Source organism: Argentina silus (genome assembly GCF_951799395.1).
Source record: "Argentina silus genome assembly, chromosome: 11".
Taxonomy (NCBI): domain Eukaryota; kingdom Metazoa; phylum Chordata; class Actinopteri; order Argentiniformes; family Argentinidae; genus Argentina; species Argentina silus.
This window is the reverse complement of record NC_139665.1, coordinates 6,372,121-6,394,468: the sequence shown is the minus strand read 5'-3', so window position 1 is coordinate 6,394,468 and position 22,348 is coordinate 6,372,121. Positions and strand designations below refer to the sequence as shown.

At 45.7% G+C, this 22,348-nt stretch overlaps 2 protein-coding genes across 6 annotated transcripts in view; both read left to right on the top strand.

The window, feature by feature from the left end:
- Positions 1-12,591, top strand: part of LOC310812342 (uncharacterized protein) — a 36,524-nt gene extending 23,933 nt beyond the window's left edge. For 3 of the 5 annotated variants that reach the window (XM_083680856.1, XM_083680858.1, XM_083680854.1), the window contains exons 22-29: positions 7,359-7,471; positions 8,894-8,981; positions 9,203-9,349; positions 9,439-9,609; positions 9,767-9,867; positions 9,949-10,062; positions 10,233-10,347; positions 10,818-12,591. In XM_083680856.1, coding sequence (XP_083536982.1) covers positions 7,359-7,471; positions 8,894-8,981; positions 9,203-9,349; positions 9,439-9,609; positions 9,767-9,867; positions 9,949-10,062; positions 10,233-10,347; positions 10,818-10,976 — 1,008 coding nt within the window. In that variant the 3' untranslated portion in view covers positions 10,977-12,591. Of the gene's footprint in view, positions 1-15; positions 7,103-7,358; positions 7,472-8,893; positions 8,982-9,202; positions 9,350-9,438; positions 9,610-9,766; positions 9,868-9,948; positions 10,063-10,232; positions 10,348-10,817 lie in introns of those variants that run through there. The other 2 variants (XM_083680857.1, XM_083680855.1) reach the window with 2 other exon arrangements.
- Positions 12,592-14,472: 1,881 nt separating this feature from the next.
- LOC310812462 (actin, alpha cardiac muscle 1-like) lies at positions 14,473-19,885 on the top strand. The gene is made up of 9 exons (XM_083681037.1): positions 14,473-14,650; positions 15,242-15,392; positions 16,539-16,667; positions 17,004-17,114; positions 17,379-17,463; positions 17,877-18,038; positions 18,752-18,943; positions 19,198-19,379; positions 19,603-19,885. Exons 2-9 carry the CDS (start codon positions 15,264-15,266, stop codon positions 19,744-19,746), a joined length of 1,134 nt encoding a protein of 377 aa, XP_083537163.1. The 5' UTR covers positions 14,473-14,650; positions 15,242-15,263; the 3' UTR covers positions 19,747-19,885.
- Positions 19,886-22,348: the final 2,463 nt, after the last annotated feature.

Genomic DNA, 22,348 nt, shown 5'->3' with positions numbered 1-22,348 from the left:
AATCACCGGATTGAAATTAAACATTGAAAAAATAGAGCACACTCTTCAGGACTCAGAGAAGGAGTGGCTGTCTCTGCTGGATAGAGAAACACAGGATAAGAATCTCCTTGTGGAACAGTTGAAAAGTATTGAAAATGAAATGAAGTCTAAAGACTTTAAAGTCCAAGCATTGCAACAAGACCTAGATCGTTTGCATGAAAAGTTGTCAGAGGCAGCATCAGCACTTAAACAGGGTTCAAATCAACTCAGAGAGAAAGAGATAGAGGCGTCTACATCCAGGGTTCAACTCGAAAATATATTGGTGTCCGTTCAGGAAAAGGATAAGGAAAACGTTGATCTGAGGCACGCTCTCCAGGATATGGAAAGTGAGTTAAGAAAACTAGAGGTCAGTAAAGAGTGTTCTGATAAAGATTTGTCTGTCTTGTCACAAACTATGTCTGACAGATTAGTTGATTTAGAGGATGAAAAGGCCTCCTTAAAGAACATGATGAGACAGTTGAGGGAAAGTCATCAGTCTGAGTTAGATTCTTTGAGAGGTGAATTACAAAATGTTTCAGAGCTGTTCAAACAGACAGAGTATACCCTCAATGAGAGAGAAACAGGTTATCAGAGTGAGAACCAACAAGTTGTTTTATTACAGGAAAAGGTACAGCATATTCAAGAACAGCTCCAAACGGCGACTGAGAGTCTGAGAGAGGCAGGTGTAGAACAGACAGCTCTATTTAGTGAGATCCAAATGAAGGATGAGAAGATCAACTGTATGACCATTCAAATCAGCCAGCAGAAGGAATTACTAGCGGGTCTCAGTCAGCAGTTAAGGGAGAAGGATGCCTCAGTAGCCCAAGTTATGGAATCCGCTTCAAATGAAAGGATGAAACATGCAGAGGAAAAAAATTATTTCATCTCACAGCTGGAAAGCTTGGAAGATGCACATAGTAACTCTGTGAAACAGCTTGAGAATATGTCCTTGCAACTAGAAGAGGGCAAAGAACATCTGTCACTGTCTGATTGTGAGGTCAAAACCAAGAATACAGAGAATGAGGAACTGGCAAAGGAAAAGGATAATCTCAAAACTCATCTTGCTAAGGTGTCCAAAGAAAAAGAGGCTATGAAGAAGAAGCTCCAAGCTGCTCTGGTCGTAAGGAAAGATCTATTGAAGAAAATAGAGGAACATGAAAAGCAAAAAGAGCAAAATATGAATAATGAAATTGAGCTTTCATGTTTACAGGAGAAATTGCAAGATCTCACTTCACAAGCTCAGGCTAATACAAAAGACCATGAAGCACATATTGCCCTTCTTAAACAGCAAATTCTTCAGAAAGAAGAGGAACTCCATGGGCTGGCTCAGGTCTCATCAGAGAGAGAGAGTCTTGTGAAACAGTTAGAAAGCAATATGCACATTTCACAAACCAAACTAGATGAACAAGAAGCATGTTTGACAACAATGCTGCATACACTCAACGAAAAGAGCAACATCATTGAGCAACTTTATTCCAGCATTTCTGAGAAAGAAGAGGCTTTTGAACAGGAGCGGCATGACATGATGCTGAAATTGGAGCAGCTTCAAGATGAGATGAAAAAGAGAGAGGAGAGCACCAAGCAGGAAATGTCTTGTTCTAGTGCTACTGTTCCTGATATTGAAAAAGAGCTTGCCACAGTGAAGCAAGAAAAGGCAATCTTGCAGAAAAGGGCCCAAGCTCTTCAACTGGCACGAAAAGAAACAATGAAGAAATATCAAGAAAAAGAAAAAAAGTACATCAAAGAGTTCTCTGAATTAAAAGATGATTTTAAAACACTACAGGAACAACACAGTCAGCAGACCAATGAGCTTAATGCCATCCAGTTGAGGTATGACCAGAACATTCAGAAATTGGAAGACATAAATAAAGCATCAGTGTCCCACCTCGATGAATTGGAGGTCCTGAGACAGGTTGTTGAGGAAAGGGATAAAACACTAAAAGATCTCAAAATGTCCCTGGCAGAGAAGGACATTGAAGCCCATTCTTCATCACCATATCAAGCAGAGTTTGAAACCCTTAATTTCAAACTAGAAAGCATGTCTTCTGAGATGGCAAAGAAAGATAAAGAGCATATAGAACTGGAGCAGAGGTCTAAAGCATTAAGTGAGAGATTGGAATTGGTAAGCAATGAACTGGAAAAAGCACATGCAGAGATAAAGGAAAAGATGGAGGGACAGCAACAAGCAATTCAGATCGCTGAGCAGAAGAACCAGCAGGAGAAGCAAACTATGGTAGACAACAACCTAGGATTGCAGAACCAGTTAAGCACATCACAAGCTGTAGTGGAGGAACTAAAACATGCCTTGGAGGAACTGCTTACTGAGAAAAACACTTTGACGAGTGAAAGTAAAGCACTCGTGGTGGAGAGGGACCAGATGGGACGAGAGCTTGAGAATGCACTCGCCCAAATCGCCCAGCAATCATCCAAACTTCAAAGCTTTCAAAACACCTTAGCTGAAACTCAGCAACAACTCTATGATGAAAAACAAGCGCTAGAAGAGGAGCTTGAAAAAGCTCAGTCCTGTTATGTAGAATCACAGGCTGAAATGGAAAGTAGTAAGTTGCACATGGAATCACTACAGCAGGAAAAAGAAAGTGCCTTTGCAGCTGTAGAACAATTAAAAGATAAGGTTGCCATGCTGGATGCACAACTTAAAGAAGTTGAAAAAGTTAATGAGGAGCTTCTGCAAAAGCTATCTGGACTACAAGGGAAATCCCTACAACAGGAAGAGCTTATTGAGAGGAAGGACGTCCAGTTACTCAAAACAACGTCTGTAAAACTTGATGCCAGTATCAAGGAGGGAGATGATTCCCTGTTGATTTGTCAGGCTGTGGTCACTGAAAAGGAAGAACTTATTGCTGCTTTAGAACAGCAACTGCAGCGACAGATTCACCTTCATGGAGTTGCCATGGAAAAGATGAGGACTGAAGTCGATGAGCTCCAGCAGAGGTCTCGAGAAGATACCAGCAGAACTAAAGATCAGGACAACCAAAGCAAAATGGCACTTCTCACCAAGAAGCTTCAAGCAGCCTTAATCTCCAGGAAAGACATATTGAAGGAGTCCTCCTTACTGAAAGAACAAATACAAACACTGTCAGCTAAACATGAACATATAGAGACTTCATCTGCTGCTCTGGAAATTTCCATTGCCAGGTTGAAACAACAAAAAGAGGATTTGGAGAGCTCTGTTTCATCCCTAAGCAAGGAGAAGGACAAGCTCAGTGCTGAGGTTGATCGCATTCTCAATGATAACCACAATCTGTCTGCGGCCTGTGAGAGCCTCAAACTCACAATAGAAAATATCACCCAACAGAAACAAGCATTTTCGTATCAGCTTGAGTCGCTGAATGACTCCCAGATGGAGGAGTTATCAGAATGGAAATCAAAACACGCAGAGCTTAAACAGGAATATGAGTCTCTTCTGCAAGCTTATGAGAATGTCAGCAGTGAAATGGATAAGATGAGACAACTGTTGGAGGGGGCCAGAAGAGAGAGGCAGGAAGCGCTCTTTAAAGCTCACAAATCTGAGTCGGAGAGGGAAAGTCTGGAGAAGCAAGTCAGCGAGATGGAGGATGAAAACGAGATAATTAAAGATAAGATGAGAAGGTTTGCTAAGGCAAAGCAACAGAAGATTGAAGAGCTGGAAGAGGAGAATCAAACAATCAGAAAAGACTTGCAAGAGTTCACAATCAGAAATCCGGAACTGGAGACAGAGATCCATAGGCTTAAAGAGTCATCAGAAGAGCTCAGAGAGAAGCTTACAGAGATTCAGCTCAACAATGGCAGCCTGGCTGAGGAACTCAGAGAAGCAAGCTCTTTATCAGAGACGTGGCACACAGAATCAAAAGCATGTGAGAATAACATGCAATGTAAACTAGATGAAGCACTCAATTTGAACAATTCACTGACTGTCCAGATCACGGCCCTGAAGACAGAACTTGCTGCCCAACAGGAAATCAATGAACTGATGCAAAAGCAGAAACACAATCTCTCTGAAACAATGAAACAAATACAGAATGACCATGAAGTGGATTTGGGGGGAAAAGACTGTGCCATGGCAGAGCTCCAAGACATTATCAACGGACACAGGCAAGAAACCATCAGCCTTAATGAGAAGGTCAAGATCTTGGAGGATGACAAATCTCTACTGCAAGAGGAGCTTGAAAATGTTCAAGAGATCTCAGACACAGTGAAAAATGAGAATGAGTACTTGGAAACTGTGGGTCTCCAAAACTCAGAGAGAATCGATGAACTGACAGAGGCAATCAACATTCTCCAAGCCCAGAATACACACCTCTCCAATCAGCTGACAGCGAGCAAAGATGAGAAGGCTCAGGTTTGTAAGGCAAAAGAGGAGCAGCAGTTGAAGTTAGTGAAGGAATTTGAGGAGAAGCTCAAAATGGTCCAGAGAGGGAATCAGGGCTCGAAGAATGTAAATAAGGAGCTGCAAGAACTACTGAAAGAAAAACATCATGAAATGAATCTGCTGCAACATGACTGCATCAAATACCAAGAGCTAATTTTAGACCTAGAGAGGTCTTTGAAGGCCTCTGAGTCAGCATGTAAACAGCTGGAGAAAGAGCTGAAGGAAATTAATGTGAGGATATTGAGTGGAGAAGAGGGCAGGAGGCACCTCGAAGCTGAGCTGATTACACACAAGAACCTTCTCAGTGAGGCCAAGAAAGATGTGGCATGCGTTCGCTCTGAAAAGGACCAATTGATTATGGAAGTATCAGAGAGGAGCAAACTATCAGAATTTCAGATCACAGAGAGAACAAAAGCATTAGAAAATGTTGCAAAACAGCAAAAGAGTGTTTATATGGAGAGGCAGATGATTTTACAGAAACAGATGGAGGAGCTTCAGAATTCAAATGAAAGGGAGAGCCAGGTAGTGGTAGAATTGAGACGTCAAATAGACTCGCAAGATTTACAAATGCATACTCTTAAGATAGAGGCTGAAACTAATTTAGCTAAGCTAGCTGCCCTATCTTTCACTCCACAGGGTGCAGATGCTACAAAACAGTGGAATGACTTATTTCAAAAGACATTGCATGAAAAGGATAACCAGCTTCTAGAACAGGCCTTTATGATAAAGAGATTCCTTGAAGAAATGAGAGTCAAGGAGAAGGAGGTGAATGAAATGCAGGTGACCAAGTCAAGGCTGGAGAGGGCTCTTGGTGAATATACAGTAGCTGCCACTGCACAACAGAGGCAGTTATTTGTCATGGGTGCCAGTAATACAGAGCTCGGCCAAACTGTAGAGCTTCTGCGTAGGCAGTTACAGGGACTGAGTTCACAGGTTGAGAGCCTCGAGCAGGATAACAGTTTATTGAACAGACTTCTCACAGACAATATGGATTTCACATCCCAAATGCAGTTAAATCTCCAGCAGCTTGAGAAGACACAGTCAGACACAGAGGCCCAGCTACTCCTCTCACAGTCTCACAATGACAAGCTTCAGGTTGATTTTGAAAAGCAGGAGGCCATTTCCCTGCACCTGAAATCACTCCTACAGAACAAAGATGCAGAGATCTCCTCTCTGCTGTCCTCCAGAGATGGGCAGATGTCAGGGTATCTAGAACAGCTCCAAGCTAATCATGGTGCCCAGGTGACAGGCTACGAGGACAGGTTAACTGCATTGTATTATGAAAGGGAAAAGGCTGACAGGGAGTTTAGAAGGCTGGAAAGCAAAGTCAAAACCCTCCAGATGAAAGTTGACAAGTCCATTCAGGAGAAGGAGCAGATGGCTGCTAAGATGGAGACATTCAGGAACTCCATGGTGTCCTTGCAGACTGAGAGGGAGAATTTGATGTCAGAGTACAGGATCCTTGAGGCACAGAATCAGGCAGAAATGAAAGGCAGAGAGGGCTCAGTTGAGGGAGACCTGAATGCAACTAAGGGCCTTAAACATGAGATTAAGACTCTCCTACATCAGATGGATGATTTGAACTCAGAGAATGCCATGCTCAGGGCACAGCTGATCAGATACAGAGAGGACTTGAATCAGGTCCTGTCCCTCAAGGACAATCAGTTGAAAGAGCTGCTAAAGAAGCAGCAAGACACCATCAAAAACCTTGATAACCAAAAGTCCATAGCTGAAAAGCAGCACAGAGAGACCCTTCTGCAACTCAAGGGGGAGGGCCAGGCAAACTATGCCTTAAAAGCTGAGAAATCCAAACTTCAAACTCTGGTCGCACAACTGGAAGCTGACATGTTGGCCCTGAATAAGGAGAGGGCTGAAACGAATGAAAGCAAAGTGATTGCTGATTTGCAGCAGGCTGTGGCAGCCAAAGCTGCTGAATGTAATTCCCTACAGCAAAAACTATTTGCCCAAAAGGTGGTGTCAGATGACTTGAAAAGCAGCCTGCAGCAACTGGAGAGTGAGACAGACAAGAAATTGGGAGAGGCGGATGACAAGTATAACAGTGAGCTGGATGCCTTTGAGCGGGAGGTAGAGCAGATGAGAAATGAGAGGGAGACAGCAGAACAGAATATGACCGAGCTGGCCACAGACCTGCTACATGCCGAGCAGCTGTTGACTGAGGCCAGAGGCCAAAGCAAGGACTTGAAGTCTCAGAACGAGTCTCTGGGCAAAGCCATGGCAGCCCTGCAGAACAACCGCGACCAGCTTATTGAGGACTTCAAGATCTTGCGTAACAGATATGACGACGAGCTCAGAGAGACCCAGGCAGCCATGAGCAAAGTGGAGCAGAATTTAGGGGATGCCACCTCGGAGCTGGCCAACTTAGCAAAAGAGAGGCACATTCTGGCCCTGAAATACTCTGCGCTAGAGAGCAGAGATGCCCACTCTCAGCTTACGACTCTTGTCGATGAGCTATCTGGGGCTTTGTCAGAGAAGGAGGGAGAGCTCAAAAGGGTCTCCCTGGAGAATGACACATACAGCAGGCAGGTGTCGGCCTTCTCCAGATCCATGGCCAGCCTTCAGGACGACAGAGACCGACTGATGGAGGAGCTGGCAGAGGCAAGGGGGGCGTTCGAGCCCAGGCAAGGGTCAGGTCCAGGGGAGTCAAATAGCCATAGAAGCAGTATTGATGCCCTGCAGACTGAGACAGATGGGCTGGTAAGTCACCAGCTGTGACTAAGCTTGTTTGATTATGTTTTATCGTTTTGTTCATTGGCTGTGTGTGAGCTTGCAGGCAGCATGCAGGGTCCAGTCAGAAAGCTGTTTTACCTGTCATGGCTTTAGCGTGTGCAAGCATGACAAGTTGGTTGTGACACAGGAATGCAGTTGTCAATTAAATGCTCAATGTGAAGTCTGGACAATGTGCTTTGTGTTGTTGTTTTGTCTCTCTAACGGTTTGTTTTGTCCACTAAAGGAGATGAGGCAGAGGATGGATGAGCTACAGAGAGGGTTACAGCAGGCCCAAGCCTACAGACAGCAGACTGAGCGTGAAGTCGACGGGTACCAGGCAGAACTTGCCAAGCTCAGGTAAGGTCACACCACCTAATAGCATCTATTCATTAGTTTCAAGTGTTGGTCAGACTTTATTTGCATAGTCCCCTATAGATGATCTACAGTTGCTCAAACTATCAACAGACACTCTTTTGACATGCAACAGCTTGCTAGGGTTACAGTTAAGGTTAGGTTAAGGTAAGAGTAGATTAAGGTTTGGGTAAAGGTTCAGGCTTCAGGGTTAAGATAAGGGTTAGGGTTAGTGGATAGTTTAAATGTTGTTAACAGTAAGTTCAACATCTACAAACCATCTATTTAGGACTATCCAAATCCAATTACCCTTACAAAACAATAACTTCATGAGTTTTATTCTTTTTCCATGAGGGAACTTCTTTTGTGGTGTGGTAGGCTAGGCTACCCTTTAATAGTTGTCTGATTTTAGGTCAAGAAGATTATTTTTGACACAATAGTTCATTGTAATTAATGCACTCAGTTAAAGGTAGACTGGGATATGACGTCATAGAAGTGGGGCAATGCTGCCAGAGACTTTGAAAAACGGAGATGCAACAGACTAGAAAATAGAGCGTGCTGCGACAGAAGTTTTGTTGTGCAGTTGTGAGCGTTCAAATAACTGGTTCTCATCCAGACAGCTGCTTACTTAAGGCAAGTTTTCTGACAAATTTGAATTTGAATTATGATCTCTGATTAGTGGCTCGTCGTAGATTACCTAATAGATTTTCACACAGTCAAACCCAGAAAAGAAAAGCCTTTAGATTGGTCAGAATTACTCTTTGGGTTGCATTACTGTTTTTTCCCACTGAAGCCAGTCAAAAGAATATCATGGATGGCTATCTAAGTTTTTTTCTCACAGAGCCGTGGCAAATGCCTTCCCCCTTATTGCTATGCAACAGATGCCAAGGGGGTGTCAGGTTTCCATAGTCAAGGTTGTGTTGCTCTATGCAGTGTGCCTCCGCGGGCCACAAGAATAAACATCTATAAATCTGAGATGGCTGGTGACGGGAAAGGCATGATTGATCTGTCCTCCTTGACCAACACGAGTTCACATCCTACAAGGTGACACAAGTTCACTTCCTACACCCCAAAAGACTACCTTTTTGATGGCGTAGCTGGTTTGTAACCGAATTGAGATGGTAAACTCAAGTTCAAATACCCCCACCTGCGCTGATTTTTTGATAGCGTACCTGGTTAACATTGGGAATTTGAGTCACGTGTGTTGGCAAGCCAGAGGTCACAAGTTCGAGACTCGTCGGAGCAACTTGAATTGCGGGCTACTGTTTCCAACAACTTGACGTCTGTTTCACTTCTCACCCCTTAATTCTTCTCAGCAGTTGTAACCGTTGTGCCATAGAAGTAGATGAATCACACCCATTCAGATGATGCACAGTAGCCTTTGTATGCCAGAGGGCTCACTACACATACCCACTCATTGTTCCTCAGGTCTGAGCGGAGCAGGCTTCAGTCAGAATATCAAGCCCTGAAGGAGCTACATCTGGCTAGGGAGAGGAAAGATGGCTACTCTGTCAAGGTAGGAGTTGAGCTCTGAATACTCTTTTTACTATTGTTTGTGGATTTTTCCAATCAGGCTTTAATTGAGGTTTTTCATGTGTTCTTGTGCTCTTTTGATCCTGTTTGGGGATGGCTCCTGCCTCTGTCTGAGACTGAGATGGAAGAGTTGTTACTCTATCTATTGTTTATGGATATACTTATCGTGTGTGTGTGTGTGTGTGTGTGTGTGTGTGTGTGTAGGAGACCATGGCCCTGGTGGGTAAGGATGCACCTGAGGATCCAGTTGTCCAGCTGCAGGCAGAGAGAGTTCAGCTGCAGAGGGACCTCCAGCGCTGCCTCTCTGAGATTCAGCAGAGAGACCTACACTGTCAGCAGCTTAATGCCAAGGTAGTTATTGTGTACATGTTTATACACAGACACACACCAGCTCAACACCAAGATACTTATCACCCCCACAACCCCCCCCCCCTTTCCAGCTACAGCAGGCAGTGGAGGAGAAAGGGGGCGTGTCAGCCCAGCTGAGAGCCGTCTCTCAGACACTGAGGGACACCCAGATCAACCTGGGCCAACTGCAGAACCACTGCTATTGGCTGGAGAGCCAGGCCCATGCTCCGCCCAACCAGCACCCCCAGGGCCACGTACTACAGGTGTGTGTGTGTGGGTGTGTGTGTGTGTGTGTGTGTGTGTGTGTGTGTGTGTGTGTGCGCGCATAGAAAGCCCATACATTTGTATGAGAGTGTGTGTATGACTTATGGCACATGCTTTTTTACTCCCCATCTGAACCTGTGTTCTTGTCATATCCAGCAGGGGTCAGTGTTCGTTGAGGTGGCTCCGGGAGCACCTCAGGAGAGGAGCAGTGCTGTGGTAGATATGGACACCATGGAGGCCAGCGAACTCCGAGCCAGGTGACTTTGTGTGCGCGGTGTGATCTAGGGTGGTTGAGGTGGAGCAGAGTGTGCATAACTATGTGTGTTTGTGTTTCCCAGGTTGATGGAGGTGGAGCAGAGTGTCACCCAGCTCAGTCAGAGTCTTGCTGAGGAGAGGGCCAGGAGAGAAGACGCTGAGGAAGCTCTGGGATTGGCCGAGGAGAGAGCCAAAAGGTCAGACAGACAGACTCACACACAGACACACACGGACACACACACACACACACACACACACACAGACAGACACACATACACTGACACACTCAAGCCTGGAAGTGCTCCTGCTCTCTTCCTTCATATCCTGTTCCTCTATCCCACATGTGTGAACATGTCTATATTTCCAGTGTTGACTCCAGTCCCTCCAGATCAACCCACAGAGACTTCAGCCTCCAGCTGGAGACGGAGGAGGAGTGGGAAGCCCTCATCCTCAACCCCAATGAGCCTCTCCTAACACGCAAGGTCCCTACCACACAAACATACAGCTTTACCATACACCTCTTGTCACATGCCACTTTACCATATATTAACGTAACACACACACACACACCAATACCTGTAAAGGCCACATAATACTGAATACTAGGGCTGCCACAAATGACTATTTTTCAAGTTTTCTGTTTAACATGTTTTTGAATACTCTAGAATCATGACTTTCAACAAAACCATAATACTTAGTATAATTAATTAGTGAGAAATGCTGAGATTATCCTCAGAGACTTCAACAGTAGCTTTTGTAAAAAGCTGTTTTACGGGAGGGCAAATGAGGCAAGCCAAAAATGTGAATACTCAAATTCATAGTCTAGCCATTTTCATCGATCTGAATCATTGTCCTACTGTTCTACATTGCCGTACTGAATACACAGTGATTTTGCTGGAAGTTATTTTTGATGAAAGGGTCCATTAAACGGTGTATGACCATCCTTCTCCAGGTGAAAGGCGGAGTGCTGGCTTGCAGGCGATGGCTGCGTGGGAGAAGCCTCTACTGCTCCAAGCTGCTGACGTCGCGAGCGAGGTCACGCTACTTCTTCCTGGCCTATCTGCTCACGCTGCACATCGCAGTCCTCATGTGCCTCACCGGCGCCCTCTAGCAAACAGCGCTAAGCAACCTCCTAGCTGGAGGAGGACAAGCTAAAGCAATGTAGAAAAAGAACGTCTGGTCTTGATATCCGTTGAGTTCCCTAAGCGTGAGGTATTCGGGTGTCTCTCGATAGTCTAGAGTGGCTTCCTCTCCTTGTTACCTTTACTTCATTCTCCCTGATCTAAAAAAAGAGGAAGACCTTCTGACTATTGAGATGCACCAAGTGAATGTACCAGGCTAGTGTGTTGTCTGGATCATGTCTTTATGTGTGAGAAGCCCGAGAGGGCACAGAAAGCCATATCCATTCATTATATATATTCATTACGACCGTGTGTGTGTGTGTGTGTGTGTGTGTGTGTGTGTGTGTGTGTGTGTGTGAGACACACTAGCCCTCTCTATAGTTTTAGCTGTATTTGCATCAACATGATATTCAGTTGAGCCCTAGTCAGCATTTACATATGTAAACTTGTAGGGTAACTCCCCTGGTACTTTTTCATCTACATTTGCAGATGTGTTTGTATGTTTCTGTGATCTCACTGCTGCTCCAACCCATCCATTTTCCCCCAACCTCAGTTCTCAACACTCCCCCACCCCCCACCTTCACCCCTATTGCTGGAATCCACTGTGTGGTTCATTCAGGCACCCCCAGGTGCGTCCTAGGTATGGCTGGAGCATGGCTGCCTTCCTTGGCACCATGTGTTGTATACTTGCTGCTGAATTCAAGCTATGCACTAAAACCAATTGTATGTACTCCTCATATCAATTCAGTGGCAGGGTTTTCTCTCCATCTTCTTCCCCTCTTAAAGCTATATCACAGGGGGCAGAGGTATTCGCAGCATAAGATAAAAATTATACAGCATAAGAAAAACGTGATCATGCCCCCTCGGTTGCACCCTTGAAAGTATACTGAATTAAAGGTTTGAGTTTCAATGGGTTGCACTGTTAAAATAAAGTGAGATTAAGGGTGAATAAAAGAGTGCAAGTATACTGTAGAACTGTGTATTTATGTATGTATGTATGTATGTATCTCTCTTTCTCTTTGTGCCCCTTCTGCTCTGCTGTTTGTTGACACTACATTTATACTTTTCAATTGATTGTTTACATGCAGAATCACACGATTGATTGATTGTGGGTTGTCATTTCACAATGCAGGATCCACACACTAGCCACGTCACTTTGATAAACACTCCAATATAGCTCTTAATTTCCTGGTTTGTAAGGAAAGCCCAAGTTGAATATGAATGGAGTCTGTTATAGATTGTATGTACGAAGTATTGAGTATTTAGAAAATGATCGGTGGACTCGTTGATCCTGCTGTGTGAAATACCATTCTCCGTTCTAGTGTAGGCTTTGTGGTACCTTGGTCCTGATGATCTGTATATATGGTGTGATTGAAGAAGGACGGAAAAAATAATCTATTTATAAAAGAGTAAACTACTGAGTGAACCTGATATATCATATTTTCTAAATAGGGTCTATTTTTTAAAGATCATATAAAACAGCGGCCTTTTGATGATGAGATCAAGGTGTTGAAGGTGTACAATACTTTGGAGAAGGGTCTTTTTTCAGATGTACGGTTTCTGTCTTGAAGAAAGGAATTTTATTAAAGTTATTTGAAAAATCAAGTGACTTTTGCTGACTGTTTTTCAAATGTGTGTTTCCATACGTTTCACTTGAGTGACTTTAATTGACTGTTTTGGGGGTTTGTTTGTGTCTGTGTCTTTGCACATATGTATGTTCATTTCAGTGCATAACCTGGATATGCCCTTACACTGATTAAAAAATGTTTCACATTAGGAAAAGATTTATGCACATTCAAGTGCTAACTATGTAGTATATTCCTTTCCTCCCCCTCCAAGGGAGAACAAAGCTCTGGCCACAGTCTCAGCGCCCCTGGAACAGTTAAGTGTTGAATGCCTTGCTCAAGGGCACAATGGCAGTAGGTACCTTAGATATGCCAGCAACCCTCCTGCCACCAGCTCACATCCAGCTCCCTCCTGGGGTGGGGATCGTACCAGCGACCTACCAATTGCTGGCCACCCTCTCTAACCTCTAGGCTACCTGCCACCGTGGGATTCTGGGAAGTAGAGTCAAGCCCCTAGACACTTATGTCGACCTGGGAGGAATGGATATACAAAAGCAACATGGTGAAAACCCCACCTGATGTCAGAGAGCAAGGTGGAGCTGTCGCCATATTGCTTGTAGAAATTAAATCCTCCCAGGTCTACAGATGTTGTCTAGGGACTAGTGGCTGATCTGGGAATTGGAACAAGGCAACTAGATCCACGCTTCACGTGTGTCTAATCCTCAACCCTCCCTCTCACCCTAACACCCATTGGAGGTGGCTTACACATCGCCTTTGAAGGCATTGTGTCGGAGAGAAACATCCCAGCGTTTCCTTGTCGTGAAATGACCCCCCACCCCCCCTGGTAGTCACAGACACAGGAGCCGCGTGTGTGACGAGCTTGGACAGACAAGGCCATAGCCCCCATTCCTCCACCGCCACCACCACCATTATGAAGGATGCATACAGTTCCTTTGTATTTATAGCACTCAATGCGTCAGGATGTTGGAATAACTTCACTGTGTGGAGGCCTGCTGTCCGTTTCTCTCACACACACACACACACACACACACACACACCAGTGTAATGGGCTGTCTAACATGGTCTCTCACACATGCTAAGACATACATAAGGCATACATGTTACTGACACATACCAGTGCAAAGGCCTATTGTCAGCTTGTGTATACAATACGTGTACACATTTTTGCACACAGCCGCAGCACAGTAAAGACTGACTCTGTCAAGGTGTTGATAAAGACAAGCTTCCCAATTTACACCTGTGCAAAGTACTTCCAAAGGAGAATCTTCTTACACACACACACAGACCAGCATGAAAGGGCCACGGTAAACTGGATGGATACACACACACACACACACACACACACACATACATCCACATGCACACTATCAAACAAACCACCTCAAATCCCTACTGTCTACCTGTTTTGCCTTACACACCCCTCACTACACACACACACACTCTCACACACACGCACACACCTACTGTATATCCCCCATGCCTACTATCCTAGCCTTTCTCCCCCCGCCTCCCCTGTCTGCCGGCTCAATAAATTACAGTCTAATATTAAACCAACACAATGTCTGAGGCGAACCTATTTAGTAGCAGCCGGATGCCAGGGCTGCCACAGTGCCGCGTCCTCTTCCATGGAGGACAAAGCACCTGCCGAACCTTGGGGTGTGTGTGTGTGTGTGGGGGGGGGGTTGTTGGAGGGGGGTTGCCACGTCTTTGTGGCAAAGGGAGACAGTGTCCTTAAAAGGCCTTAGGTGTTAGGAGGCACTTGGTTGGCAGTTGGGGGGATGGGTGAGATTTGGTGGGAGGGAAGGTATGGGGAATATATATATAGGTATTGGGGGGGGGGGTGGGTCAGTACAAAAGAGCGTGTCTAGGTGAAGGATCCGTTCACTCTGTCAAGGGAGCAACATCAGACAAGCCTCCTCTCCTCTACCGGGTAAGCTGGACGAGAAACACTTTTTGAATGCTTCTGAACATTCCCATTGGTTCTTAGATGGGTGGAGAATGACACTTAAGTATTTTGAGCATATACTGTATATGGAGACAAAGACATAGACTTATCAGTGGAAGCCACGGACTGCATGGTATGTGTTAAAAAACCCCAAAAGTAAATCAAAAATGCATTATTAGATGTTGAAAAAGTTAGTCTGCTCTTCAAATATCTTGTCGGTATCTTGGAAAGCATTTTAAAGTTGCCTATTATATAATGAGTCTAAAAGAGCAATGTAGTTTGGAAGGTGATTGTTATTTCTCCAGCCTGGAACAGTAGCGCAGCATTCTGTTACACTGTTGGAATAAGCACCCCTGTAACAACTTCCTCCCAGAAGACCATGGAAGTAACCCAATATCCTGTTAGTTGTTGCTCGTCTTAGTGAGAGAGGCCATACAAATCCTTTTAATCTCTCTGATGCACTGGACCAGGCAGAGGTTGAAAATCAGGGAGACATTTGGAAAGAAAAGGCTTGTTAACTGATTTCCAAAACAGTGACATATCTAGACCGAGTGACAGGCAAGACATCTGTAGTTGATGAAAATAAAAATGCATGCTATTGCAACAAGCAACTGTAATGATTGGCGCGCTAATTAAATGAATCTGTTTTCCCTTGGTGGTGTGTGTGTGTGTGTGTGTGTGTGTGTGTGTGTGTGTGTGTGTGTGTGTGTGTGCACGCTTTCAGGTTTACAGCTGTTTGAGTGAAGATGTGTGACGAGGAGGAGACCACCGCCCTGGTGTGTGACAATGGCTCCGGCCTGGTGAAGGCGGGGTTCGCCGGTGATGACGCCCCCAGAGCTGTCTTCCCCTCTATCGTGGGCCGTCCCCGTCACCAGGTAAGCCCCGCCCCACCTGCACACATCACTGGTTTGTGAGAGACTCTAGTGGGCCACAGGGCGTGCAGGCTCTCGTTCCAGCCAGGCTTTAACACACATGATCAACATTCATCTTGGTCTAAATTGAAGACCGATATGTGTTCATTGATTAGATACACACAATGATGCTTTCCATATTACATTTACATTTCAGTGATTTAGCAGATGCTTTTTTTTCAAAGCGACTTACAATAAGTACATTTGTCTAAGTATGTGTATCAACTATATAACAGACATCGTAAGCCAAACCTTTGATAAGAACAAGTGCCATCGGCAGTCACAGTGCTAGAAAAAAACGCATGTAGGGTGTAAGGGGGTGGAGAGGTTTGAGGAGGAAGAGCCCAGGTGTAGCCTAAAGAGACGGGTCTTTAGTTTATGGCGGAAGATAGGTGGTGACTCTGCCGTCCTGACAGTGGTGGGAAGCTCATTCCAGCGCCAAGACAGAGAAGAGCCATGACTGAAGACGAGAAGACGTATACGTTTTTATAAAGTTTTCTTATGGGCTAGTGTGGCCGGCAACTTAGACTTATGCTCACAGGTTTAAAAGCTCATTGTAGCCATATATAATAGGAGATTTAGATTATCACAATGTTGTTATAAGACTGAATCGATTATCCAGTGGAATATTGAATGGACGAGGATTTAATTGAATATTCAACTTTCAAGGAATATGATATGCTTGGCTTTGTGCCTGCCTTTCTCTGTCTCTCAAACAAACACACACACACACAGACACACACACACACACACACACACACACACACACACACACACACACACACACACACACTGTAAATGTGCCGTGTGACAGGCGATAATGGGAGGTAATATCATTAGCACGTCCCTAAGTCACACCCATATATTAACTCCAAATCCCAAAGCCTCTGGAGGATTGACTGTCACCAGACCTACATAATGGTCTCATAATAATTACATAACTGGTGTCATTAACAACTCGCAAACAGCATATGTCAACTTATGACAGCCAACCAGGTTCATGTAAAGCGTGATCAAAATCAAGACGATGTTATGCTGATAAAACCAGTCCTCACCTCTCTCCCTCCCTCTCTCCCTCTCCCTCCCTCACTCTCTCCCTCTCTCCTCCAGGGTGTGATGGTGGGTATGGGTCAGAAGGACAGCTATGTAGGAGATGAGGCCCAGAGCAAGAGGGGTATCCTCACCCTCAAGTACCCCATCGAGCACGGCATTATCACCAACTGGGATGACATGGAGAAGGTGAGAGACTGAGAGACACTACATAGTACACACTTTGTAGTGAACAACAGTAGTCTTTTGATGGTTTTATTTTCTATCTCTCTTCATCTACTGCTACTTTTTAATTCTGCCCCTTCCTCTCCACCCTCTCTTCTTCTTCCCTTTACCCCTCCCTCTTTCTCCCTCTATTTTTGTTTACGTGCCTGTTCGTGCATCTGTCTGTCTCTCCGTCTTTCACTGTCTTTCTCCCTCTTTCTCTCCCCCCTCCCTCCCTCCCTCTCTCTCTCTCTCTCTCTCTCTCTCTCTCTCTCTCTCTCTCTCTCTCTCCCCATCCCCCTCTCCCCTCCTCCTCCTCAGATCTGGCACCACACCTTCTACAATGAGCTGCGTGTAGCCCCAGAGGAGCACCCCGTCCTGCTGACTGAGGCTCCACTCAACCCCAAAGCCAACAGGGAGAAGATGACTCAGGTTGGCCTCTCTACCCCCTCCCTCCTCCCCCCTCCCTGAAAACACCACTACAGCCCTCTCTCTCTCTCACACACACACACACACAAAATATCTCCTAATTGCATCTCTATTGACCCCCTTCTTTCTCTTTCCTCTCTTACTCCATTCTTTCTGATTGTGTCAACATTGTGCGACCTCTCGCCCTCCGCCTGTGTCATTCATGTCAGACCCTCTGTCTGTCAGCCCGTGTCATCCATGTGAGACCGTCTCTTTGTCTGTCTGTAGATCATGTTTGAGACCTTTAACGTTCCGGCCATGTACGTGGCCATCCAGGCTGTGCTGTCCCTGTACGCTTCCGGTCGTACCACAGGTGAGCCCATCAGAGGGGACACACTCCTAGGACCACTCTCTGTGTGCGAGAAGTGAGAGGCACTTCACAGTACATACTTTGTAGTGAACAACAGTAGTCTTTTGATGTTTTTTTCGACCTTTTTTCTTCTACTGCTACTTTTTTAATTCTGTCCCTTCCTCTCCACCCTCTCTTCTTCTTCCCTTTACCCCTCCCTCTTTCTCCCTCGATATTATTTATCAGTCGTCCAAAGTGGCATTGACACCTTAGCTATGACACACAACTGAAATGTACTTAAAAATGATATGATATGGTATCCTGTTTGTGGTTCTGATATGTTGTCCTGGTTGTGGTTCTGAAATGGTGTCCTGTTTGTGGTTCTGAAATGGTGTCCTGTTTGTGGTTCTGATATGGTGTCCTGTTTGTGATTGTAGGTATCGTGCTGGACGCTGGTGACGGTGTGACCCACAACGTGCCCGTCTATGAGGGCTATGCTCTGCCCCACGCCATCATGAGGCTGGACTTGGCCGGCAGAGATCTGACAGACTACCTCATGAAGATCCTCACAGAGAGAGGCTACAGCTTCGTCACCACCGGTACCCACACACACACACACACACGTACACACGTACACATGTACACTTACACACGTACACACACATACACTTACACGTACACAGTCACACACATACACACATACACACACACACACACACACATACACATATATTTTATTATATACAAGGTTAAATACAAGTGGAAACATTGTGCTACTCTGTGTCACACACTCGTTGACAGCCAGAAGGTCATTGCTTGTGAGACAGTGCACTGGGAAGCAGGTGCACCAAAGGACACTGACGGACAGAAATAGAGACAGAGGCTCTCATCACTCCATCATCGAGGGGAGGGAGGGAAGAAGGGAGGAGGGGGTTTGGACGAACAAGTGTAGGGGTATGAACTCAGAAAGGAGACAGGGCAGGATTTTACAGACAGTGTGTGCACGTTGCTTCACTACATGTCCTTGAAGTGTGCAGGGGGGAGACGAGGCTGTTGCTTCATAGGAAATCTATTTCCTGCTTTAGATGGGCGTGAAACCTGGCTAGTGGTTCTCTTGCTTGATGGCTGAATATACAGAGAGAGAAAGAGAGAGGGTGGGAGAGTTGTACAGTTGGAGAAAAAGAGTGAGAGAGAGAATTAGGACCCATGGTGTGTGCGTGCATGCATGCATGTGTGCGTATGTATTGACAGCTTGTGAGTATAAAATCCTCAAAATGTCTTCTATCCCTCTACCTGTGTGTTCATCCACCAGCTGAGAGAGAGATTGTGCGTGACATCAAGGAGAAGCTGTGCTATGTGGCTCTGGACTTTGAGAATGAGATGGCCACCGCCGCCTCCTCCTCCTCCCTGGAGAAGAGCTACGAGCTGCCTGACGGCCAGGTCATCACCATCGGTAACGAGAGGTTCCGCTGCCCTGAGACCCTCTTCCAGCCTTCCTTCATCGGTCAGTGGTTAGAGCCGTCGATCTGTGTCTTCACATGAGCTTTGAGTTGCATCCACGATTGTGTTCATGTTCTTGTATCATGTCGATACTGTTATGTCATTATGGTACATCACTATGTCGTATAACCAGGGACAGGACTTTTTTTCCTGACCATGTGACCTGACCCCGGGAATCCGTTTTTCCTCTATTTATAGCATGTGTTTTTTCTGTTCTGATTGTGATCAAATGTGATTGAACCTCTGCGACACCCCCAGGTATGGAGTCTGCTGGCATTCATGAGACCACCTACAACGGCATCATGAAGTGTGACATTGACATCCGCAAGGACCTGTACGCCAACAACGTCCTCTCTGGCGGCACCACCATGTACCCTGGTATCGGTGACCGCATGCAGAAAGAGATCACAGCCCTGGCACCCAGCACCATGAAGATCAAGGTACATGGCAAGCACAAGCCGACTACACACGCCTGTTACCGTAGAGAGGCCGAGCGTACACCTATCGCACATGCCTGTTGCCATAGCATCTGCGTGTTAGTGTTTCTGGTCGGTGAGATGTTTGGGAGACCTGTGGAGGTGCTGAGAGCATGAATGTGACAAGAGTGTGTCAAGTTCATGTGCTCACCTCTCCCCTTTCTGTGGCCCCTCTCCCCCCCTGTAGATGATCGCCCCCCCTGAAAGGAAGTACTCCGTCTGGATTGGTGGCTCCATCTTGGCCTCCCTGTCCACCTTCCAGCAGATGTGGATCAGCAAGGATGAGTACGAAGAGGCTGGACCTTCCATCGTCCACAGGAAGTGCTTCTAAACCCCCCCACCCCCCTCCTCCATCCTCCTATCCCACCCTACCCTACCAATGGCCACTCCCCTCTGATCCCCAGACCAACGACCTCTGGCCCTTGTGTCTCACCCCGACTAATTTGACCCCCCCCCCACACACACACAGCCCTGGCTCTCCGCAACTGGACTCTGGTGGTTCTGGTACTTCATGCAATAAATATTGCTGCTCACTCATCCACTCACACTGGGGCGTGTGTGTCTCCTTTGTTATGCAGACATAGAAGGAAATCGGGGATGGGAATACGGATCAGTGTCTGTCTGTTCGTATGTCACACGCTTTCATCTCCCACACCACTGGGCCAATTTAGACAAAACTCGACAGAAAATGTTTTGAGGTGATGCCGATTCATCTTGTGACGGTGCAGCTAAAGTGATAGGCTGTTATCATTAAAACATCATAATAGGGTGCAAAGAGGAGAACTCACCTCAGACTGCACCTTTTGGATGATTCAAAAAAACGCAAAGCTGTAAGAAGCAAGACTGTTAATAAATCAAATAAACGCTAAACATTCAGGTAACTTTTCTATCATACATTTAAATAATCATCACCAATTCACACAAGGAGGGGCGCTACATCATTGGTGGGGGACAACATGTTTATCGTAGACTTATTGTTACAAAGAGTATACACCAACGCACAGTTTTCAGAGGTAAATAAAGACATGAGACAAAGCTGAAATTATAATAATTAATACCAAGGTAGACAGAACAGGTTATGGAAAGAAGAAGACGAGATCTGGAGAGAGATACAATCTCAGCCAATTTCAGCCAGACTTCATTTATAGTCGATGGTTACCTTATATTGGAAAAACAGGTGCAAACTTTTCAAATATCCAAACACTAAGTTACAGTGCCCTGCTTAAGTAATAGGTAAGTGAAGCATTTATCCTTTTGGTTCTATACTCCAAAGGTTTGGATTTTAAATTAAGCAATAAACTATGAGATTAAAGTAGAGAATATCAGCTTTTATTTGAGGGTATTTGTGTACATATTGGTTTCACCATTTAGAAATGACAGCACTTTTTATACATAGTCCCCCTATTTCAGGGCACCAACATTAATGGTTTATGTGTTTCTGGTAAGTCAGGTGTGTTCCGTCACATAATTTGTGCAGGCAGTAGAGAGCTGTCAATGTCTAGTATTGATTCAAGACATTTTGTTTGCTATTGGTGTCTGTCAACATGAGGACCAAAGAGGTGTCAATGAAAGTCAAGAAACCTACTATTAGGCTGAAAAAACTATCACAAACATAGCCAAAACCTTAGGCTTGCCAAAATCAACAGTTTGGAACATCATTAATTAGACTGGTAAGCTCAGCAATCGCAAATGGGCTGGCAGGCCAAGGAAGACTTCTACAATGGATGATTTAAGAATGCTCACCATAATTAAGAAAAATTCCAAAACAAGTGTCCCACTGAACAGAAACACTCTTCCAGGAGGTAGGCGGGTAGGCAGAATACGTGAGGATCTCGTGCTGGGTAGGGGTCTGGTAATAGATACTGGTCTGGTGCTGGGTAGGGGTCTGGTAATAGATAGTGGTCTGATTCTGGATAGGGGTGCTGGATAGGGATCTGGTTCTGGATACGAGTCTGGTGCTGGGTAGGGGTTTGGTGCTGGATAGGGGTCTGGTGCTGGGTAGAGGTCTTGTGCTGGGTAGGAATTTGGTGCTGGATAGGGGTCTGGTGCTGGGGAGTGGTCTGGTGCTAGGTAGGAGTCTGGTGCTGGATAGAGGTCTGGTGCTGGATAGATGTCTGGTGCTGGATAGGGGTCTGGTTCTGGGTAGGAGTCTGTTGCTGGGTAGGGGTCTGGTTCTGGGTAGGAGTCTGTTGCTGGGTAGGGGTCTGGTGCTGGATAGGGGTCTGGTGCTGGGTAAGGGTCTGGTAGGGGTTTGGTGCTGGGTAGAGGTCCGGTGCTGGATAGGGGATGAGGTGGCAGCAACCAACCTCCTTTTGGAGTTTCTCACACACTCTCTCACACAATACTGTTCATGTATCTTTGTCTAAATAAAGACGAGACACTCTTTTATACTGAAACCTGGTAAGGGGGAGGAGACTTTTACATTGTTGCATCACACCACAGCTATTGCTGCCAAGTTTTTTTTACAATGAAGGATTACAGAGGCTTGAAGAATTTTGAGTTATGTTACCTTGAGATTCACTTCATACTGATTACAATGAAATAGGGTTAGACAGTGACAAGACAGGGGTGTAGGGGTGTTGGATTGGGCTCTGGTGTTGGATAGGGGTCTGCTGCTGGGTAGGGGTCTGGTGCTGGATAGGGGTCTAGTGCTTTATAGGGGTCTGGTGCTGGATCGGAGTCTGGTGCTGGGTAGGGGTCTGGTGCTGGGTAGGGGTCTGGTGCTGGCTAGGGGTCTCGTGCTGGATAGGGGTCTGATGCTGGGGAGTGGTCTGGTGCTGTATAGGGGTCTGGTGGTGGGTAGTGGTCTGGTAGGGGTCTGGTTCTGGGTAGGGGCCTGGTGCTGGATAGGAGTCTGGTGCTGGGTAGAGGTCCGGTGCAGGATAGGGAATGGGGTGGCAACAGGAGGCTTCACAACAACCAACCTCCTTTTG

Excerpts from the sequence above, each read along its gene's own strand:
- LOC310812462 (XM_083681037.1), top strand. The coding sequence starts at position 15,264 with ATGTGTGACGAGGAGGAGACCACCGCCCTGGTGTGTGACAATGGCTCC. Across the intron at positions 17,115-17,378 it reads ACAGGGAGAAGATGACTCAG|ATCATGTTTGAGACCTTTAA; the intron begins GTTGGCCTCTCT and ends GTCTGTCTGTAG. Across the intron at positions 19,380-19,602 it reads CCAGCACCATGAAGATCAAG|ATGATCGCCCCCCCTGAAAG; the intron begins GTACATGGCAAG and ends CCCCCCCTGTAG.